This window comes from Pseudorca crassidens, chromosome 11, assembly GCF_039906515.1.
Source record: "Pseudorca crassidens isolate mPseCra1 chromosome 11, mPseCra1.hap1, whole genome shotgun sequence".
Lineage (NCBI taxonomy): Eukaryota > Metazoa > Chordata > Mammalia > Artiodactyla > Delphinidae > Pseudorca > Pseudorca crassidens.
The window spans coordinates 86643127-86663786 of NC_090306.1; the positions used below are offsets into that span (position 1 = coordinate 86643127).

A 20660-nucleotide genomic window follows, 5' to 3' on the forward strand; every position below is an offset into this window, starting at 1 on the left:
TATCCTTTCTTACATTTGTCAGTGTCCTTGCAAGCTTGACACCCTCACTGCCCCACTCCCCTCCAAAAAAAATGGAGAAAGCAAAGGTTAACAGCCAAGTGTCAACAGGCTTCAGAAGAACGATTGGGAGAAACGGGTAAATCATAAGGAAAATATCTCAACGTTGTCTGGTTAAATCAAAAGAATCTTTGGGGAAAAGAATGGTGTGAAAGGAAAATGAAAAACAATGTCAGAACACTTCAGTCTCTGTTTACTTTCCTTCCACAGGGTCGGTTTCATGAGCCATGTGAAAATATTTATTTTTCTCTGTAGTGCTTGGCTAAAGACATCAAATATTGATATTGTACTTAAAGTAATAGCCCTGTGGATTCCCAAGAGGCCCGACTTTCCCTTCTCCCCACACATAGGTGGTTAGATGGTTTGATTTATTCGTCCATATTAAGAGGTTTTAAAAAGCTCTATACTATTTATTTCTAAGTCATTTAAATACATTTAGCCTTTTCTTTTTATCACTGATTTCATTTTCAAAATGAAATTTTATTTTTTCTAATTCAACAATGTGAAAAGAAAATATAAATTTATCATACTTGTATATTCTGATTTAGAAGAAATGAAAAACAACCCTTCCTTCCTTTTTTTTCCTTTTTCATTCTTTCTTTTCCTTTTTTTTCCCCCAAGAGGTATTTAACAAAGAAAAAAAAAGCTGTGGTCTTTCAAGGGTGGAAAATTCCCCATCTTTCAAAATACCATCTGCAGTCATAGCAAATGCTAAAGAGTCATTAAAAACTGGTGATTATTTTCAGACTGTAGGAAAATGGAACTATTTTATTAGCGGTGGTCTTGTTCATCCGAGTTGGGTTGTGGTACAAAGTGGGCAAGCTTGAGTAAAAAGATATTTTGTCATCATGTGCTTCTAAGTATTAAGCCTTGCATTTTTCTTTTAAAATTGGAGCTATAGGGACTTCCTGGTAGCGCAGTGGTGAAGGATCCACCTGCCAATGCAGGGGACATGGGTTCGAGCCCTGGTCCGGGAAGATCCCACATGCTGCAGAGCAACTAAGCCCATGCACCACAACTACTGAGCCTGTGCTCTAGAGCCCATGAGCCACAACTACTGAGCCTGCGTGCCACAACTACTGAAGCCCACGTGCCTAGAGCCCGTGCTCCACCACAAGAGAAGCCACCGCAATGAGAAGCCCGCGCACTGCAATAAAGAGTAGCTCCCGCTCGCTGCAACTAGACAAAGCCTGGGCGCAGCAAAGAAGACCCAATGCAACCAAAAATAAATAAATTCATTTAAAAATTTTCTTAAAAAAAAAAATTGGAGCTATACAAAATGTGAAGTCTAAGGATGGTTTTTGTTTTTGTCATTTAGGGAAGAAAAATTTTAATTACAAAATTTCTAAGCACAGAGGAACCAAATTCTAGTATTGAGAAATTTAACAACAAACTATATACACCCTGGTTCCTAAGACAGTTCCTTCTCTGTTTCCTTGTCCTATTTATGGATTGAAGACATTCATGCTTTCTCTTGAGACGGATCTCCTCAAACCTTTTAGCTTGTTTTAGTTGTAAGATTTATAGAACCACTTGTAAAGTCAAAAACAAAGTTTTTTGGTATAGGAAAACTTTCCTTGCTTTCAACTTTGGAGACAGATCGCTAGGTACTAAAATGAGAGAGGTTTAGCAGAATTACTTTTTCAAGCCAGAGTTTCACATACTAATAGTTCCCATTTCTAGGAAGTTCGTATGAGCCATGCTGACGGGTAGGATCCCTGAACAGAAACAGGTTATATGTTTTTATCCAATTAACTTGAAATAATTCATCCATAGGAAAAAGTCTTTTGTCTTAAACATTAGCATGGATTTATATTTCCTTAGAAAGATTTTAAAGTATCTTGAAAATGTCCTTGTTTCTCTTTCCTGTATTAGTTCCGTGAAACCTTATTTGACTCCTGAAGAAACTGAGGCCTGGAATCATGCTTCTGAGCCCTTCCTACTAAACTATCCATCTTGCATTCAGCTTCTGCAGCTTTCAAAAGGCTTCACAAAATCACTAACAATGCAAAGGCCGGTTCCTTTGCGAGAGACGCAGTCTGAGGCTGCCTATTTCTCCGACCTCCGTTTTACACTTTCTTCCCTGACTGTGGCTGTTTCCTGTTCTCTGCTTTTGCCCATGCTCTTCTTCTTGCCTGGATAAACTTCTCCACTTTGTCTTTCTAGAACTGAACTGTCTATCCAACACAGTAGCCACTGGCCACACGAGGCTCTTGAGCATTGAAACGTGGGTAGTCTGTGTAGAGAAGGGCCGTAAGTGTAAAACACTGGATTTCAAAGACTTAATGAGAAAAAAAATGTAAAATATCTCATTAATAATTGTTTATATTATTACATGTTGAAATGACAACATGTTTGATATATTGGGTTAAATAAGATATGTTAATATTAATTTCATTAGGCTCTTTTTCGTTTCTGTCAATGTGGTGACTATAGTAGAAAATATTGTTACACATATGCCTGAATTTCTGTGGGATGATGCTGTCCTAGAGAGCTCCTCAAACCTCACAGCTTAGATTAAACTCAACTCAGTGTAGCTTCCCTGACACCTCAAACTCCATTTCGCTCCAAATTAATAATCTTCCCTCCGAGTCATGACTGCACCCTGTTCTTTTCTCTCTAACGCGGCACATTCCCTGGGTCTGACAAGGCTGTAATATTTCTGGGAGCTGAGCCCAGGTCTTTTTTGCCAGAGTTTTGTCTGCCTCTCCCCCCCACCCACTCCTCCCCAGCATGGGACCTGATGGGACTAAAGATGAGATAAAGAATTAAGTGAAAGAATTAAGAGGCTTTTAAAACTATTAGAAACAGACATACGGTCATGACATGATTAGAGAACCTTTAATGTTCTCTACTTCTTTTTATTTTTTGGCCAGCGGCATGCGGGGTCTTAGTTCCCTGACCAGGGATTGAACCCGCGCCCCCTGCTCTGGAAGCGTGGAGTCTTAACCACTGGACTGCCAGGGAAGTCCCATTCTCTACTTCTTTTACTTTGAGAAACTGAGAGGTGTTAAGCATTGCAAAATATGGGACGTGGCGGAGGGCAGGGAGAGAGGGTGCTGACTCCAAATTCAGAGGAGGCGCTAAACTTGGCATTGATTGACACAACACTTGGAATTAACATTTTGCAAAAACTTTTAAAGAGCATCCCATTTCTCTCTAGCTTTCTCTTTGGCCTTCTACGTTCAATCAAAATGGTTGTCACCACCTTTGTGCAGACAGTCTTGTCCACGTTGGGCAGTAGCCTCAGTCCCTGGCCTTGTTAGGCTGGCCTCTCAGGATTTGTCCTTCGTCCCCAGGGTCAGATGTAGGATGTATCTTTCTGATTTGTAAACCCTTTGGGCCAGGGAGGAAGGGCTCCGCTTACACCCAGTTACTCAATGGAAAAATCTGTTTTTTTAAATTTTTATAAAGATAATACATTAAATTTCTGTAGCTTGTTTTTGTATATGAGCCTTGGTACTTTGTGATGCTTTGAAATGTTAATTTTTTCCTTGAAGCTGTTGCCTTGAACATAGTATTTTAGGAAAAAGAATTTTAATCAATATTATTATTTAGGGACAATAGTATTTTAGGGGAAAACTACTGCAAAAGTACCCATATTAGACTGCTGTGTCATTTTGACCAAACTTAAACAACAGGGTCAAGCAAAATGTAGCCACAGATTAAAAGTCTTCTATACATAACTGACAAAGTATTGCTAAGGAATGACTACTTCTGTGTTGTATTTTAACTGCTGCCATGATCGAACTTAAGGTTTGAGATGATAAGAAGCTGATATAACTTGTTTGATAGCAGAAATGTTGGCACTAACATGTGAACATTGTGTAATGGTTATATTATTAGAAGAATAACCTATTCTTTATTCTTCTAATAAAGGACCTATTTTCTCCTGTAGTTTCCTTAACAATTTCGTTTTTTAGTGATTGCCTGTGCTTCGTTAATTTCTATAACCAAGCTGGAGTGGAATCCAAAAGAGAAGGTAAACTATAAGCTGTTTTCAATATGATTGTCAAACCTGGTTCCTTGAATTATTTTCAAAATTATTTTTTAAAATTTGAAATTAAAATTTTAAACCCTTCAACCATCGAGGCTTAGTAAAAGAGGTGAGATTTAAGGGTAGGGAAACAATGCGAATGAAGGTGTATGGAGGTCAGACGAAGCACCACATGTTAAGCAGAGGTGATGAAAACAGAGTAGAAGATAGTTTGTATCAGCATAGGGTGAGAAATAAATGTGGTCAGGGATAAGGTTGTGGGGGAATAGTTTGTGCAAGGCTTTAAGAGGTGGGCAGAGGGGCTCATGCTTGATGTAGGTGATCGGCCGCAGGCTTTTGAACAGGAAAGTAAATTAAAAGAATATTATTGGAGGGCTTCCCAGGTGGCGCAGTGGTTGAGAGTCCGCCTGCCGATGCAGGGGACACGGGTGCGTGTCCCGTTCCGGGATTATCCCACATGCCGTGGAGTGGCTAGGCCCGTGAGCCATGGCCGCTGAGCCTGCGCGTCCGGAGCCTGTGCTCCGCAACGGGAGAGGCCACAACAGTGAGAGGCCCGCGTACCGCAAAAAAAAAAGAATATTATTGGAAGAAAATTAGAAGAGACACCTGGGATGTATTGAAGAGGAGAGAGACCGGAGTTAGGATGGCAGAGAGAAGGCAGTTCCACTAGTTTAGATTTTAAATCAAGATTTCCCTAGACTGGAAGAAATAGCATAAGAATGAAAGGACGTGATGAAGTGAAGATGACTTCCAAGTTTTTGTCTTGGGTGAACCAAAGAACCTGTTCTCATGAACAGATAAGATTGGGTCCCTTGGGACTTCCCTGGTGGTCCAGTGGCTAAGACTCAGCGCTCCCAATGCAGGGGGCCCAGATTTGATCCCTGGTCGCGGAACTAGATCCCACATGCTGCAACTAAGAGTTTGCATGCCGCAACTAAAGATTCCATGTGCCACAACTAAAACATCCTGCGTGCTGCAACTAAGACCCAGCGCAGCCAAATAAATATTTTTTAAAAAGAAGAAGAAAAGATTGGGTCCTTAACAGGAATAAATGATTTCATGGGGAGAAATGGATGGGTTTGGTTTCAGAATCGTTGAATCTGAAGCTATAGTGAAACGCCGAGGAGAAATGTCCAGTTAGACATGGGGGACTAGACCTGGGGTAGGATCAAGAGCCATCAGAGCATAGGGTAGAGTGACGGGTAGTTTCCAGGCCAAACATCAGAACACAAGGAATCAGATGTTTCGAATTAAGATCAACTCATGTCGTTAGTTACCTACAGAGAGAAGGGAGTTAGTGAGGAGCAGCAGTTTTTCCCAAGGTGCAGGTGGAGTTACTGATGTTTTTCAAAGAGCAGTTTCAGGGGCTTCCCTGGTGGCGCAGTGGTTAAGGATCTGCCTGCCAATGCAGGGGACACGGGTTCGAGCCCCGGTCCAGGAAGATGCCGCAGAGCAACTAAGCCCGTGAGCCACAACTACTGAGCCTGTGCTCTACAGCCCGTGAGCCACAACTACTGAGCCCGCCTTGCTACAACTACTGAAGCCCGCGCGGCTAGAGCTCGTGCTCTGCAACAAGAGAAGCCACCACAATGAGAATCCTGCACCCCGCAATGAAGAGCAGCCCCCGCTCGCCACAACTAGAGAAAGCCCGCATGCAGCAACGAAGACCCAATGCAGCCAAAAAAAAAAAAAAAAAAAAAGCCCAATCCCTTTGTTTAAAAAGAAAAAAAAAAGCAGTTTCAGGGGCTTCCCTGGTGGTCCATTGGTTGACTCCGTGCTTCCACTGCAGGGAGCATGGGTTCAATCCCTGGTCGGGGTAATGGCAGGGTCAGAGGAAGCATTTTCCACCAGAGGGGATTCTGGCAGGTGATGGAAGCCTGCAAGAAGCAAGTGAGAGACTGAAGACGGTGAGGACGAGCCAGGCAGAAGTTAGAAAAAAAGTGCTTCCTGATAAGGAGAGCTCACAAGAGTAGCCCTAGGTGTATTTTACTTCTTAACCACTGGGGGGAGGCCTTCCACCACAAATCAGCAGCTGGGAAGGATTCATCAAAGCATATTCCCCAGTTGAAAAACCTTTTTTCATTTCATTTTCTATCTTAAAAATGTGAAAAGTACCTGGTTTTCTATTCACTCCCCTTCCGTTCCCCAATATCCACGAATGCAAAGAAAACTCTTTACATAAGTTCACGGAACAGAATAATCGTTTAGGTCCTGCCCCAAACCGTGGAGTCCTTCAGAGGTTTCACAGCACATTCCTGTGCATTGACTTAACGTGGTAGGGAGGATAAGAATTATGATGTCCTTGTCCCATTTTACGTAGCAAGGAGATTAGAGCTTTGCCTGCGTTCATATATGTGTAGTGGAAGAGTCTGGACCCCTCCTTCAGTGCACTGTTATTAATATCATGCTACAGAAATCCTCTCCCACCCCCAAATTCTGCTGCTATTTGATTAAGCCATCTTCATTGTCTAGAGATGATAGGAGATGGGGTGGGTCCCCTAGTGCTGTCACCTTTGAAAAGGAAGTGGCCCCCATTCTCGACCCTGTAACGTAGGCTGGTCAGATTCTCCCTGGAGTGGCCTGGATGAGAACAGTGGGTGGATGTGATCCTCCGTGGGGAGGGTGAGTGGTGGTGTCTGAGAGTTTGATGTGCCTCAATTAGATCTTTGTGGTGGATCAAAGAAAAGAACTGACCTGTAATCTAGCACACTTGTTTGTTCACACTTGTAACCTACGGCAAAGCAGACAGTGAAGCAGGAAGAAAATGTAGGTTATGATTTGAAATCAGAGGGCTCGAACTGATGACAGTCCACAGGCTAATTGGGCATGTGGGCTAAAGTCAGAATTTAGACAAGCATTTTTTACTTAGATGGTGTTTAAAAATGCTTTTTAAAAATGGTTTCCAGTATTTAAAAATCAGGGGAGCTATCTCACACATACACACACGCGCGCACACACACACTCTGTGGGCCTTTTTTTGGCCCCGCCGCATGGCATGTGGGATCTTAGTTCCCTGACTAGGGATCAAACCTGAGCCCCCTGCATTGGAAGCACAGAGTCTTAACCACTGGACCAACAAGGAAGTCTCTCTCTCTCTCTCTCTCTCTTTTTTTAATCTCAAAGGAACACTGGGGTCATACTTTCCTACCTGGCGAGAATGGAATTGAGCTGATGGGGCGTGGGCTCCCCATTGTCCCTCTTTTTGCAACCGTCAGTTTCATTTCTTTTTATTAGTTTCCTGGCCTCCAGAGGCAGCTGACTTTGGAACCCCGAATTAAAGCCATTCTCTTTCTTGTCCTCCATTCTCTCATTCCTGCCCCCAAGAAAACAGTCTCATAATTAGCATTTGCTTTGTAGCTGTGCTTACCTTATAACATCAAGCAGACCTATTTTCTGAACTGACGTTTTCTATAGTAACAGAGAAACACAAAACCCAGGGGTGATAGCCAGTTTCCTTTAGATGCATAGTTGAAGTCTGGAATAACCACATGGACACTGGGTAGGTGCTTTTCAAGCCTGCCTTTCAACTTTGGGATTCCCAGCTGTGGGAGAGCAAGTCATGCCTTGTATGGAAAGTTCTTTCTTCTGTTGAGTCCAAATTTGCCTTCCACTCTCAGCCGTTTTGTGATCCTTCTTCTGCCTGTTGAGGTTCCACAGACAAGTCTTAAAGCCAGAGTGTGTGAGAACCAGAGAGAACTTTTGGGGTCATTGTATTCACATTCTTATCGGGCAGTTGCCCTGATGTGCATCCACATGGCCTTGCTTACCGTGTTTCCTCCGGGGGTTGATTTATGCTCACTGGACAGCTTTTTCCTTTGGCCTGACCTGCTCATTATTATTTCAGTATGTCCACTAAAGTGAATGCATTTAGGCTAAATTCTGTTTCTTTTTTTGTTGTTGCTCTTAGGATTATGTATATCACGTAGTGAGTGCGATCTGTGAATGGACAGTGGCCTTTGGTTTTATTTTCTACTTTCTAACATTCATCTACGATTTCCAGGTAGGTATTTATCAGTGCAAATGTTATAAGTTATGATGCGGATTAGTAGAAATCCATAGAACATTTCTTGCATTTAACATAAGTGCACTATCTTTTTACCCTTATGTGTTTGAAAAAATATGTAAGTATTGTGCAATTTAGTGTATTCCCAAAGGAAAGCATCTTGAATAGCTCTCCTAAACAAGGAAACGTTCATCTGTCCTCTGCCATTTGATGCTTATAGTCATAGATCCTGGTTATTTTTTTTTCAAAGAGGTCTCACAAGTTCCAAATAACAGGAAATATGTCTTTTCTTAAAAATAAAAGTGTGTTGTTGAAAAATGTTCTCAAGGCAGAGAGAAGATGGGACCTTGTCAGATTTGGCAACAGGGAAAATCTTACATTTTGAAACAAGTGAATTACTAGCTAAAAGGTTAGAGAGAAGGCCAAGAAAACTCTTGAGGACCCAACTCGAGCTCAGTACAAACCGTAGTGAGATCATCTCTGAGGGGGTGCAAAGCTGTTGGGAGTTTCAGAGCTGGCACTGGAATTGTTTACCTTCTTTTAAACCTTTTTTATTTTTTTAAAAATAGAGTGTCACCCTAAGGATATCCACAGAAATCAATGGTGATGTTTGAAGGAAGGAGAATTCAATCTCACTCAAGGAAAGTGGCAGACAATTTCTAGAAGTGGTACAGAGGATAGACAGGGTTTTAACGCTGCCCTGCGTGGAATTCATCTGCAGCACATCCAGGACTTGAATTTCTTTAAGAATTCCCAATAGTTGTACTATTTCCAAAGGTATGTTTTCCTAGAGAATGTAGAGCATTTATGACATTGTAGCAATGTTTTTATAATTTTCTAAGTAGACACTTTTTTATATTAACAAATTCATTACAGAAAAGATAAGGTGTTCCAGAAAATGGAGACCTCTTATTTTTTGTACAGATTCTGTTTTGTTTCTTTGTCTGTAAGAGATTTATGGAAATACACTAAAGGAGGAATTCATTAAAAAGTAAAATCAGGGAATATTCATTTTAAAATTTCATTTTTAGAGAATGCACTGTATAATTTTATATCTCAAGAGCATCTATAAAATTCAATTTATAATGATCATTAAGATTTCGTTAATAAACTAACACTAAGAGACTATGATTTTTAGATGAACCAAGCAAAATGCTTCTGTTGAAAGGCCTTAATACCACTATGCACATTAACTCAGTGACCACGGAAGACCACGGTTTTGAAATTCTGTCCCCCCCCAGGCCTCCCTGCTCACAGAGACCAAGCTTCTACCCTTGCTGCTAACTGGCAGTCCGTAGTGATGTAACTCCAGGTAGGATTGATTTAGCAAGGCAGCTTAGAAATCAAAAGCCTTCTAACAACAGAGTGAAATGCAGGTGAACAACTAACAGGAAAAACTCACTGGTTTCCGGACTGTTGTCTTTACCAGATGAGCAGGGAGAGGGGAGTGTGTCTCAGGGAATATCCAAGTAAGGCAGGATTATGGGAAGGAGACTTTTGCTTAATACTAAACCTCTGCAAAAGCCAGTCTGCAAACAGCATTGCAGATTCCACTTATAAAACTACCCTTTATTGTTACTGGCATACCTTGACATACAGTCTGACTCAGAAGCTGCAACTAACACCTTGCATTCATTTTACGCCAGTCAACGTGCTGATGGGAGCGCAGGTCTGAGAGAGGAGAAAGGGGAGCAGGGTGTGTGATGGAGTTTGTTTGCTCCTCTTCTTAATGCCTATGGCTGGATGTTTGCACACTTTACAAAATGTGAAGCAGGTCCTTTGCTCAGCAAGACCTGCACATGGTGCCACTTTTCACCCAAATCAAAAATGACAAATGAAAAGCAGGTCATTCCAGAGGAAGAAGTGGGTCTTGAAATAGGAAGGCTTAGGTTTAGAAGTTGAAGAGAAGGAACTCTTCTTCAGGGACCCTCCAGACCATAAACCCATGTCTGGCCAAGTGGGTCCAGACCTTGAGGGCATATGCCAAGGGCAGAGCAGCCCGCCTGGATAGCTGTGGAGGAAGGAGTGAGACTCAGGGGTGGTCAGCCACTTCTGCAAGGTCACACTCTATTTCCCCTCAAGGTTCAGTGGTGAGAGCCTCAGACCCGCTGCTGGGTTAGTGGTAACTTGTTATAATGCTGTGGCTCTCTGTGTAACACTGGAACTGAAATACTGGTTAAAGCTATGTTCTGCAGAGGGGGAGGAATGCCACTGGCCTTTACCGTGGAACCTGCAGTAGAATGAATCCAGAGCTGGGTCTCCCTTGGAACAGACTTTTGTTATCAGCCCTTCTGGATGCATTGTCATTCATTTCTATATCTCTCTGCAAGATTTAGATTGGGAGCTCCTTGAGGGCAGGGTCTGCGCCTTAATCTTTGTCTTTGTAACTCCAGCATTTACCAGGCTGCCTCCTGGTACACAGTAGGTGCTTAATAAATACTCACTGAATGCATGAATGAAGGAATGAGCAAATGAAGGCATGGCTAGGGATATTTGTAGTGCTGCATAATGAGATTTACTCTGGTTTACTAATTAAGTGCTTAAATAGTCTGTGTCACCTTGTAATATTGACTGTTCTGCTCTGTGTGCTGTAAACGTTTCAGTTGTTTGGGCTTCTCCATTCTATGATGACTCTCTTCATCCTGGACAGTTACCACAGAAATTGTTAAATGGGCTAGACAAAATGGTACACCTGGCTTGGCAAACTGAGAAGGCCAAAAATCACTCCAGACAATCACGTTCTGCTGATTCCATGAAATCTCTAAAGCTGATCTTATCCATATTCTGGTATTACTTCTAATTTCCATGAACTTGCATTTCCTTGGACCTCATGGCTAAAGGAGTAAAATAAAATGAAATATTTCTTTATTTTAGTAGTTTGTGTCTCTGTTAAATTACAATATGTCGACTGGGTGCTACTATGAAGTATATTTATCCGGGAAAGGATTCTAGCTCCACTTGGACTCTATAAAGGTAGAGTTTAAACCTTATGTGTTCTTTTTTTTTTTTTTTTGCGGTACGTGGGCCTCTCACTGTTGTGGCCTCTCTCGTTGTGGAGCACAGGCTCCGGACGCGCAGGCTCAGCGGCCATGGCTCACGGGCCCAGCTGCTCCGCGGCATGTGGGATCTTCCCGGACCGGGGCACGAACCCGTGTCCCCTGCATCGGCAGGCGGACTCTCAACCAGTGCGCCACCAGGGAAGCCCACCTTATGTATTCTTAATTCATGTAGATTTGCATGTGGGCAGGATGGCTCATCTTTGTAGAGATTCTTGAATAGTAGTATCAGAAGTTTGCACCAGAAATCCAACTCAAATTTGTTGAACGAAAAAGGGGCATCTATTGCTTCAAGTAATGAGAAGTCCGGGGGTAGAGCTGGCTATAGGGATGGCTGGATCCACAAGTGCCACCAGGACTCCATCTGTTCTCTTCTTCTCTCAGCTCTGCTTTTCTCTCTGTTGGCATTATTCTCAGGCAGGCTTTCCCCTGGTGGGAGTGAGATGGCTTCTAGAAGACCCAGGCTACAAACTGTCCAGTGGAATAAGAGGGCTTCCTAAAAGTTCCAACCAAAGCTCTCCAATTCAAACTCACTGTCTCTGATTGGCTGCCTTGGGTCACATGCCCATCCTGTAGCCCAGGGAGGTGTGATGATGCTCTGATTGGTCAGACCAGCATCACATGTCCACCTCTGGAGCATTGAGGGGTCCACACTGCCCAAACTACTGGGCTGATGGTGCGGGAAAGTTGTTTCTCAGAAGAAAGGGATGATAAATGGATCTTGCACAGACAAAAAGCTGCAGATTCCACTATGAAATTAAAGTCTTCCCTGACCCCACAGGTCAGAAAAGCCAACCCAACTTGATTCAGAGCAAACCAAATTTTACCTGCTGCCAATCTTTTCAGGTAAAAAAAAAGATAAGTAAATGTAAGCCAGGTAGGTAATAATGTACCTTCAGTTAACTTCAAAGTTATGTTTATACTTCTCCAAGCTTCTCGTGTTCTTATTTAACCTCTGTGAGATTGGTCAGGCAGTTAACTGTCACATGCTTCAAATGAGGAAACTAAGGCAAAGAAAAAGAGGTTCAGTGACCTGTAAGTGGTTCTACCACCGGATGGCAACAGATTCCTGTCTGGGACTCTTGTTTTCTAATCCAGTGCATCTTTTTTTTTTTTTTCCTCCCTTTTTTTTTTTCCTCCCCAAACATTAACAGAGGATTCCACAGAAATTGTATTTCATAAACCAAATTAAGTACATCAGTGTTGTGCTGTGTTTGGGTTTCCTAACATCCCTTACATGTGGCATGGTCCCATGTTCCCAGTTTTTACTCATTTGGAGACACACTGGTCTGGTATTTGGGCCTGGAATGAGGAAGGGGGAGTGGGAGGAAGATAAGTGGTCTCCATTCTCTCCCATTCCTTGATTCTGGCAAGCCTGGAGGCCCAGCCGTCTCCCCACACACATACTCTTGGTCTGGCTCTGAATACCCTGCATTCTCAAGGCCAGAATGTCATGCATCTGCATCTTGTCTGTTGCACAAGAGAGCAACCACAGCCTCAAGCCCTGGAGGAGAAGCTTCTGACGCTCCTGGGTCACCCCCAGCAGATTCATCTTCTAAAACGAAGGGCAGCGGTATGCCAAACTCACACTGGGGGGGGTGGTGACCTCCAAAATCAATGCTTAGAAAATGCTGAAGGGGCTACCAGCCATCTGCACTGTGGTTTGGGTCAGGGTGCCATGAGATAGATGATGCCTAGTGAGCCTGCAGCCTAGGTAGTCCCTCAGTGATGAGCAAAGCCCTCCATCCCCAGAGCCGGCTCTATCTCTGGACTCTTCAGTTACATGAATCTCTTTTTAACTTCGGTAAACTTGAGCTGGATTTCCCATGCTTATTCCTATAAGAGCCCTGACTTAATACAAATACCCAAGAGTTCTCCTAATATGCAAATATAGCAAACTGCTGTTATCTGGACTCACTGTGCTGGGGTGGAAAGATAATTTCTAGATAACAGGTGATTCAACTGTTCCCACTCACAGCCCTTACTCTCTGAACCATGTTTTCTTTTTTTAAAAATCTCGAATCAGTAATATATTGATGTGATTCAAAAATCAAAACGATATAAAAAGGTACTCTGTGAAAAGCCTTTGTACTTTCCTCTACCCACACTTAATTCACCGCTCTTCTGGCAGATAGCCCCTTTTAATGAAAATACAAGCAGAAACACACATTTAAGAACGTTTCCCTTTTAATTTCTATCCCAAATGTAGCATATCTTGCAAACAGTTTTGAGCCTGCCTTTTTTGACTAAGCAATGTATCTCAGAGATGTTTCCTTATCAACACACAGAGAGCTTCTTTGGGTTTTTTTGTTCTGTTTTACACTTGTACAGTATTCTATGTGCCATTCTTTATTTAACAAGTCCCCTGTTTGATGACCAATCATGTGGTGTCCAAGCTTTGCAATTATAAGTGAGTGACCTAGTACATACAGCATTTCACACGGGTGCAAGGAAATCTGTGGGAGAAATTCCCGTGAGTGGGAATGCTGGGACCAACGGGAACTGCAATCTGTGATGTGACAAATACTATCTTCTTGCCTTTGGAACCTTACCACATGAGTGTTTTTTGTTGGAAAATCTTTCCAGCTATTTCACCCTTCCATCTAAACTGGGGATGCTGATTGTAAGTTCACCTTTTCTTGGCAACTCATTCATTCATCATGTGGATTCTGCAGTACATGGTGTGGGACAGAAGCCAGCTGATGGTGTCACTGTTCTACAAAGCCCTCTTCACTCTTTTATTTAAGCCCCTAGGGCAGGGAGGGTGAGGCTGTTTGCTCCCCTCTCTGCGGACAGCAGAACGCCACTGTCTTTTACCTCCTACCAACTGATGCCCACTCTCCTTTTCATGGTCAAGAGTGTCTCCATCTCACTTGGGTTTTTCATTGTGATCTTGCACTTTTGTCTCTGCCTCTTCTAATCTCATCTCTTTTCTATCCACTTTCTCTTTTGGGATCTCTTTGAAGGGCTGCCACTTCACGTATACTTCCTTATCTTCTGAGAACATTTTGCTTTTATAGACATCAATCATCAACCACAATATTCCCTTTCCTCTTTCTGGCAAACTGAACCATTACAGAACCAGGGAGAATCCACAAGCCTTTTGGTCCTCCCTGACCTTGTAGCTTGGTGGTCAGTGTGGAATGACCCAATGAGTGGGGGACACCAGCGATGCAGGGGCGAGAGAGAGAGAGAGAGAGAGAGAGAGAAAGAGAGAGAGGGAGAGAGGGATTGATTCTCCAGCTTTGAGAAATTTAACTTACTTAGAAATAATAGGCTTTAATTGATGGACCTACCTTGATACATCATTACACCATAGTCTGTAGTATCCATTAGGGTTCACTCTTGGTGTGGTGCACATTCCATGAGTTTCGACAAATGTAGCATGGCATGTAGCTGCTATTGTAGTATCATACAGAATAGTTTCACTGTCCACAAAATCCTTTTGTCATTTTGAAAAAGACAAAGTTGGGACTACCTGTGGAGAGACAGCATAAAGTTTTCTCAGTACCAGCTATTCAGGGACTTTTGTTTAACCACCAAGAACATTTCTTTACTTGCTTGCATTATGACTCAGTTCCTGTTAATATTGACTGAGCATCCAACCACAACGAAGATACTGTGAGAAGGGGACAGGGAGTAGGTAGTGGGAACATGATAGAGAGAGGGCTCCTGTGCCACACCAATCTTTGGTGGGAGTTTGAGATTAGCTCTCCCACAGCCATGCATGACCCTTGAAGGGGAGCACCGAAATGGCTAAGGATGCCATGGGGCAGTGAGGCTGGGGGCTGGGGGCCTTTCAGTATGATTAAGGCCCTGGTAGCTGTGAGGTGTGGTTTCTTAGGACTCTGAACTCTTAGTATCTTTTGCTTCTGATTGGTGCAGTAAGATGGACTTGGGGTTAGAAACATCTGCTCTCTACTTGCCAAGGAGGCAATCATGGTGGGGTGCAGAGACCACTTAGGCTTCCCCCAGGCTGAGTAACAGAAGTCCTCAGTGCTCACACTTGTCAGACGGATGGGCTTGGCATCCTACCTCCAGCAGGTGATGTGGTTGGAGGATGTAGAGTTCTCTGAGCCTCCAGCGGAAGCAGAAGGGTCTCCGGGCTCGGGGTCCCAGGTTCCAGCTCTCTTGCTCATCAGGCTAATGTTAGCACAAGTGATAGGAATGCCTGGAAGACAAAATTCACCTTCTTGAACAATCCTGTTGCTTAGGGTCAGCCCAGAGAAGCACATTCCGGGTGCCACCCAAGATATCTGATTTAGGGTAAAGAGTGATGTAGTTAGAGCTGGCCAGCAATTTGACAGCTGCTAACATAACCTTTAACACGTGTATTAAAATGAATACTGAGCTTAGTTCAGTCTGTCATTTCCTCTTAATACTTGAAAAGCCAGAGTTTTGTTTGAAAGTTCCCTCAAAAGGCTCTAGCGGGTGAATTTATTCTTCCGCTTGACCACACTTGGAACTCTGAAGTCAGAACCACCTTGAAACTGAAACCAGGAAAATCCCTGGTCTCTCTGGCCGAGAGAAGCAAAGGTATGCTCTGAGGTTTATTAAATAATTACCCAGTTGCTGACATGTTGTAGGGGAGGGAAGAGCCAAGGTGCTGGCAAGTATGAATAGACATTAGTGAGGATCTTGTGTCATAGGGCTTATAAATGAGGTAGAACATTTTGGTGTTCCCTGACCTTTGGCTCAAACCGGGGGATGTGTTCTTTTGAGAAGACTCAGTTAACTAGGCCTTGGTGTGCTCTGTCGTTGTTTTGACTGTCTGAAAGACCACAGTCAGCTGTGATCCAATTAATGCTGAAGATACTCAAAAGTCGTTGGCTGTTGGGAGCAGATGCAGCAGTGACTTGAAGAGAAGAAAATGAGAAGTGGGGCTTCCCTGGTGGCACAGTGGTTAAGGATCCACCTGCCAATGCAGGTGACACGGATTCGAGCCCTGGTCCGGGAAGATCCCACATGCCACGCAGCAACTAAGCCCTTGTGCCACAATTACTGAGCCTGCGCTCTAGAGCCCGCAAGCCACAACTACTGAGCCCACGTGCCACAACTACTGAAGCCCGTGTGCCCTAGAGCCCTCGCACTGCAACTACTGAGTCCATGCCATGTGTTCTAGGGCCCGTGTGCCACAACTACTGAGCCTGCATGCTGCAACTACTGACGCCCACGTGCCTAGAGCCTGTGACCCGCAACAAGAGAAGCCACCGCAATGAGAAGCCCACGCACCTCAACAAAGAGTAGCCCCCGCTCGCCACAACTAGAGAAAGCCCACACGCAGCAAGGAAGACCCAATGCAGCCAAAAAAAGAAAGTGAGAAGTGAGGGAAAAAACCCGGAATTAATTGGCCATTTCGACTTCCCATCTGCAGCTGGTGTGAATGGCAGATGAGGGCAGGTTTCCTAATAAATGGCTCTGAGACTAACTCAGTTCAGAGGTTCAGGGAGGGAGGATGATAACTTCCTTCAATACTCCCCAGACTTCAACCATTTGTGTGTCTCCTTTGCAATTTTTGTCATCCTCTTACTGCAATTTACTGAATATTTTTCACTGACTCACTTTTTAACTATTTTTATTTTAAAAAGAAACTTCTCCCGTTGCTTCTCCTCCTGGACTGCCTGGTTTGGTGAATGGTGTTACCATTCCCTGGGTCACCCAGGGCAGAAACACTCTGCTCCCCAACCCCACCTCATGTTCTATTAACTTTATCTCCTATGTACTGGGTTAAAAGATAATTATCATCCAAACCAGGGCATTCTGGGGAATGAAAGGGACATTATTAATAAGTGAACCAGAAGGAAACTGGGTTTGTCGGAAGCAAACGGGGATATGTGGTTAACCATCTACATGGCCTTGAAACCTCTTCCTCCTCCCCATTCCCACCATCACTACCTTATTTATTCATAATTATTTGCCTTCATAATTATTTGCTTGGACTAGTGCAGTAGCTCACTATCGTTTCCTTAATTTCATTCTTGGTCCTTTCCAACACATCTTACACACTGCACATACACATTTGATATAACAGCCTCTTAAAATCCTTCAGTGGCTCCCCATAACTTCAGGATAAATTTCAAATTCCTTAGTATGGCTTACCAGGCTCTTCACAGATCTGTTCCTTTTTATCCTTCCAGCCTGTGAGCTCATTTATTTATTCATTCATTCAACATTTATTGAGAGTTACTCTGGGTTGGCACCGTGCTAGTCTCTGGAATATAACCATAAATAAGATGGGTTTCTGCCCTCAAGGTATTTATAGTGGAGTGGAGAAACAGCCAAGGAAACACTAGAGTTAAAAAAAAATAAAACAAATAACATGCTATGGTGAAGCACTGCCCTCTCTGACCTCATGGCTCAAAGTGTGTTCCAGGGACCTGGAAGCTTGATAGAAACTCAGAATCTTAGGGCCCCAACCCAGACTCACTAAATCCAAATCTGCATTTTAGTAAGACGCTTAGGTGGTTCGAGTTAACATTAGTTTGCAAAGCCTGGTCTGTGGGACCGTGCTAGTTGAAGAGCTTGGTTCAGTTCCCTAGGGATGGTCATGCCTGGAGGGAGACTTGGAGGAGGAGATAGAGTTTGCTAAATGAAGGCAAGGTGGGAAAAGGGATTCACCTGTGCTGTGGAACAGAGGCAAGAGAGCTTATGCTGTTTGGTGGGAATTACAAGTTCTTCAGTATCTGGGGACATGGGTTTCAGGTGGGAGCCTCACCTAACTCAGAGATACCTTATTCAAGGAGAAAAAATGATAAACCTCGGCACCTTCATTTCTTCTTTGAGCCCATCTGGAAAGGATGATTTAGAACGAATACTTTAATTCGTAGAGACAGACAGTAGAATAGGAGTGACCAGGAGCTGGAGGGAGGGGAGAATGGGGAGTTACTGTTTAATGGGTACAGAGTATATGTTTTGAGATGATGAAAAAGTTCCGGAAATGGATAGTGGTGGTGGTTACACAACATTGTGAATGTGCTTAATGCCACTAAAACCGTATGCTTCAAAATGGTGAAAGTGGCAAATTCTTATGTTATATATATTTTATCACAATTCTAAAAAAAGGAATCTTTGACTTTGGAGTCAAAGACTTGGTTTTCAAGTTCCAGCTTTGATGCCCCAGCAAGTCAGGTAACTTCATGGAACCTCAGTGTCTTCATCTGTAAAATGGGAATAACCATCATACCTGCCTCATAGTCTTGTCATGAAGATTCACTGGAGCAATGCCCGTAAAGCACCTGGGAGCTCGCTGGGTTTTCCTTATGCCCATTAAATATTTAAAAGCATGTTCTTATCCTTAGCACAATGTCTGGCACAGCTAGCCCTTGGCATCACAGTTATTTTTACCCCTTCCACTTCCTCTTTGAGGTAGCAGTGGTTTTCAACTCTTAGCTGCACATTAGAATCACCTGTAGAGTTTTGTAAACAACCTTTTGCCTGGAGCAACTAAATGAATTTCAGGAATAGAGCAGAAGCATCATTATTCCAGGTGATTCCAATGTGTGGCCAAGGCTGAGAACTGTACTATAGCAGTGGTCCACAAGCGTTAGTGTGTATCAGAATCACCTGGAGGGCTTGTCAAAACAATTCTTGGGTCCCCGCCCCATCCCCCTCCACCCCGAGTTTCAAGTTTAGTAGATACAGAACAGCCTTTCACTTTATTCCATCATCTATGTGGTGGCCCTTTCTTTTTGTTTGCAGTCTACCCACTACTTAACCTCTTCCAGACCCATTACTCAACTGAACTTTTTCTTGAAAACACTTGCCAATAGTCTTCTTCACGCCAATGCTCTCCATATTCTCCAACTGTGGCCTTAGACACAATTCACCATGTCTCAAAATTCTCCTCCTTTGAATTCAGGGCCACTACTCTGGGTCATGTTTTCCTTATTTCTCTTTCCTTCTCCCTCCCCCACTTGGAAGTACGGATTCCCATGTGGGACTCCCATGACCATATTCTGGAATTCCTTTATTTATCCCTTAAAAAGATCACAGTCTTAGAAGTGAGACAGACATGGGTTCATATCTTGTACCTGGACAATTTACTCAAACTCTGAGCCTCATTTTCCTTACTGGTGATGATAATAGTGCCCCTGTAAATAATACATCCCTGACACATAACACCCAACTATTATAGGGTTTCGCCTTTAAGAACATGGTAAAATCTTGACCTTGAAGAGAACTCCAGGAGTGGTGGGACTAACCCATAGGATGCAGAGGGCAGAGCCAGGGATATCAAAAACACAGTGTGGAAGAATAAAGCCAGGATTTACCAAGGGGCAAGGAAATGGGCCCAACCAAGGATTTTCCAGGAACGCCTGGGCAGACAGAGAGGTGAGAGATGGGATCTTAGAAAAGGAACTGACCATGAGATTCCCTGTGACTACATTAAAATGTGAGCCTATGGGCTGGTCCATGCACAGGATGGGGGTTGTTAATAGTGCTATCACGAGCTATGAAATGGCCCCAGAGGACGCCCACAAGGGGATTTCAACCCCAGCAGTGTGGAATTCAGTCCCTTTGGCAAGAAACAAAGTGATAAAGGACCTGTTACAGTTTGCACCATTTATTACTGTCGTGTGCAAAACATGATTCGGGGCATTACACAGAGCTCTTGTTACCACCAGATGAGGTCTCTGAGTGCTGTTTCCCGTTGATGATGTTATTCAGCAGGACGGCTCACATGTTGAAATTTGAAACTCCTTGGGTGAAGAATGCCTCTGCAGGCTGTACCAGATGTTGCTTGTGTAGCTCCCCAAGCCCAGAAAGATGAGTTAATCCTTGAAGGAAATTATTCTGAACTTGCATCAAACTCAGAGGCTTTGATCCAACAGGCCATGGCAATAAAACGCAAGGCTATCAGAAGAGCTGTGGGTGGTAGTCCTGTCTCTGAGAAGGGAACAGGGCCACTGGCCCCCGGCTGCATTCCAGATGCAGACAGCCAGGAGCAGAGGCCTCACTTAGTGTGATGTTGTGAAAATCCTGCACTTCAAACACGTGTAGTGGGACTTCCCTGGTGGCGCAGTGGTTAAGAATCTGCCTGCCAATGCAGGGGACATGGGTTTGATCCCTGGTCCGGGAAGATCCCACATGCCACGGAGCAACTAAGCCCGTGTGCCACAACTACTGAGCCTGTGCTCTAGAGCCCGTGAGCCACAACTACTGAGCCTGCGGGCCACAACTACTGAAGCCCGTGTGCCTAGAGCCCATGCTCCGCAACAAGAGAAGCCACTGCAATGAGAAGCCCACGCACTGCAATGAAGAGTAGCCCCCGCTTGCCGCTACTAGAGAAAGCCCGTGCGCAACAACGAAGACCCAGCACAGCCAAAAATAAATAAATAAATAAATTTATAAATGAAATCATATACTCTTTAAAAAAACCCAAAAAACACATGTATTCATAAACGAAAACTTCCTCACCCTTTAAAGACCCTGCAGAAGTACCACCCTCTCCAAGATGCTTCCCTGGAAGGTTCCAGGCCTCACTGACCCCACTCACTTTCCTTTACCTTCATTATCCATAGCACGCAGCTTGCCCCTTGATGATTCT

At 43.6% G+C, this 20660-nt stretch overlaps 1 protein-coding gene and 2 long non-coding RNA genes across 4 annotated transcripts in view; 2 read left to right on the forward strand and 1 right to left on the reverse strand.

Moving 5' to 3' along the window:
* The window catches only part of LOC137202330 (uncharacterized), a 57464-nt gene extending 41225 nt beyond the window's left edge, over positions 1-16239 (reverse strand). The window contains exons 1-4 of the long non-coding RNA XR_010932548.1: positions 15802-16239; positions 15149-15284; positions 14410-14591; positions 12007-12117 (exon numbers count right to left, since the gene is read on the reverse strand). This is a non-coding gene — a long non-coding RNA (uncharacterized lncRNA). The remainder of the gene's footprint in view (positions 1-12006; positions 12118-14409; positions 14592-15148; positions 15285-15801) is intronic.
* The window catches only part of DRAM1 (DNA damage regulated autophagy modulator 1), a 90600-nt gene that overhangs the window by 36928 nt on the left and 33012 nt on the right, over positions 1-20660 (forward strand). Inside the window, exons 5-7 of one of the 2 annotated variants that reach the window (XM_067697726.1) lie at positions 3981-4039; positions 7962-8054; positions 8627-10925. In XM_067697726.1, the coding sequence (XP_067553827.1) occupies positions 3981-4039; positions 7962-8054; positions 8627-8671 (197 nt within the window). In that variant the 3' untranslated portion in view covers positions 8672-10925. Of the gene's footprint in view, positions 1-3980; positions 4040-7961; positions 8055-8626; positions 10926-20660 lie in introns of those variants that run through there. The other variant, XM_067697727.1, reaches the window with a different exon arrangement.
* On the forward strand, positions 6-3967 carry LOC137202331 (uncharacterized). Its single transcript, XR_010932550.1, has 2 exons — positions 6-136; positions 953-3967. It is a non-coding gene; the product is annotated as an uncharacterized lncRNA (long non-coding RNA).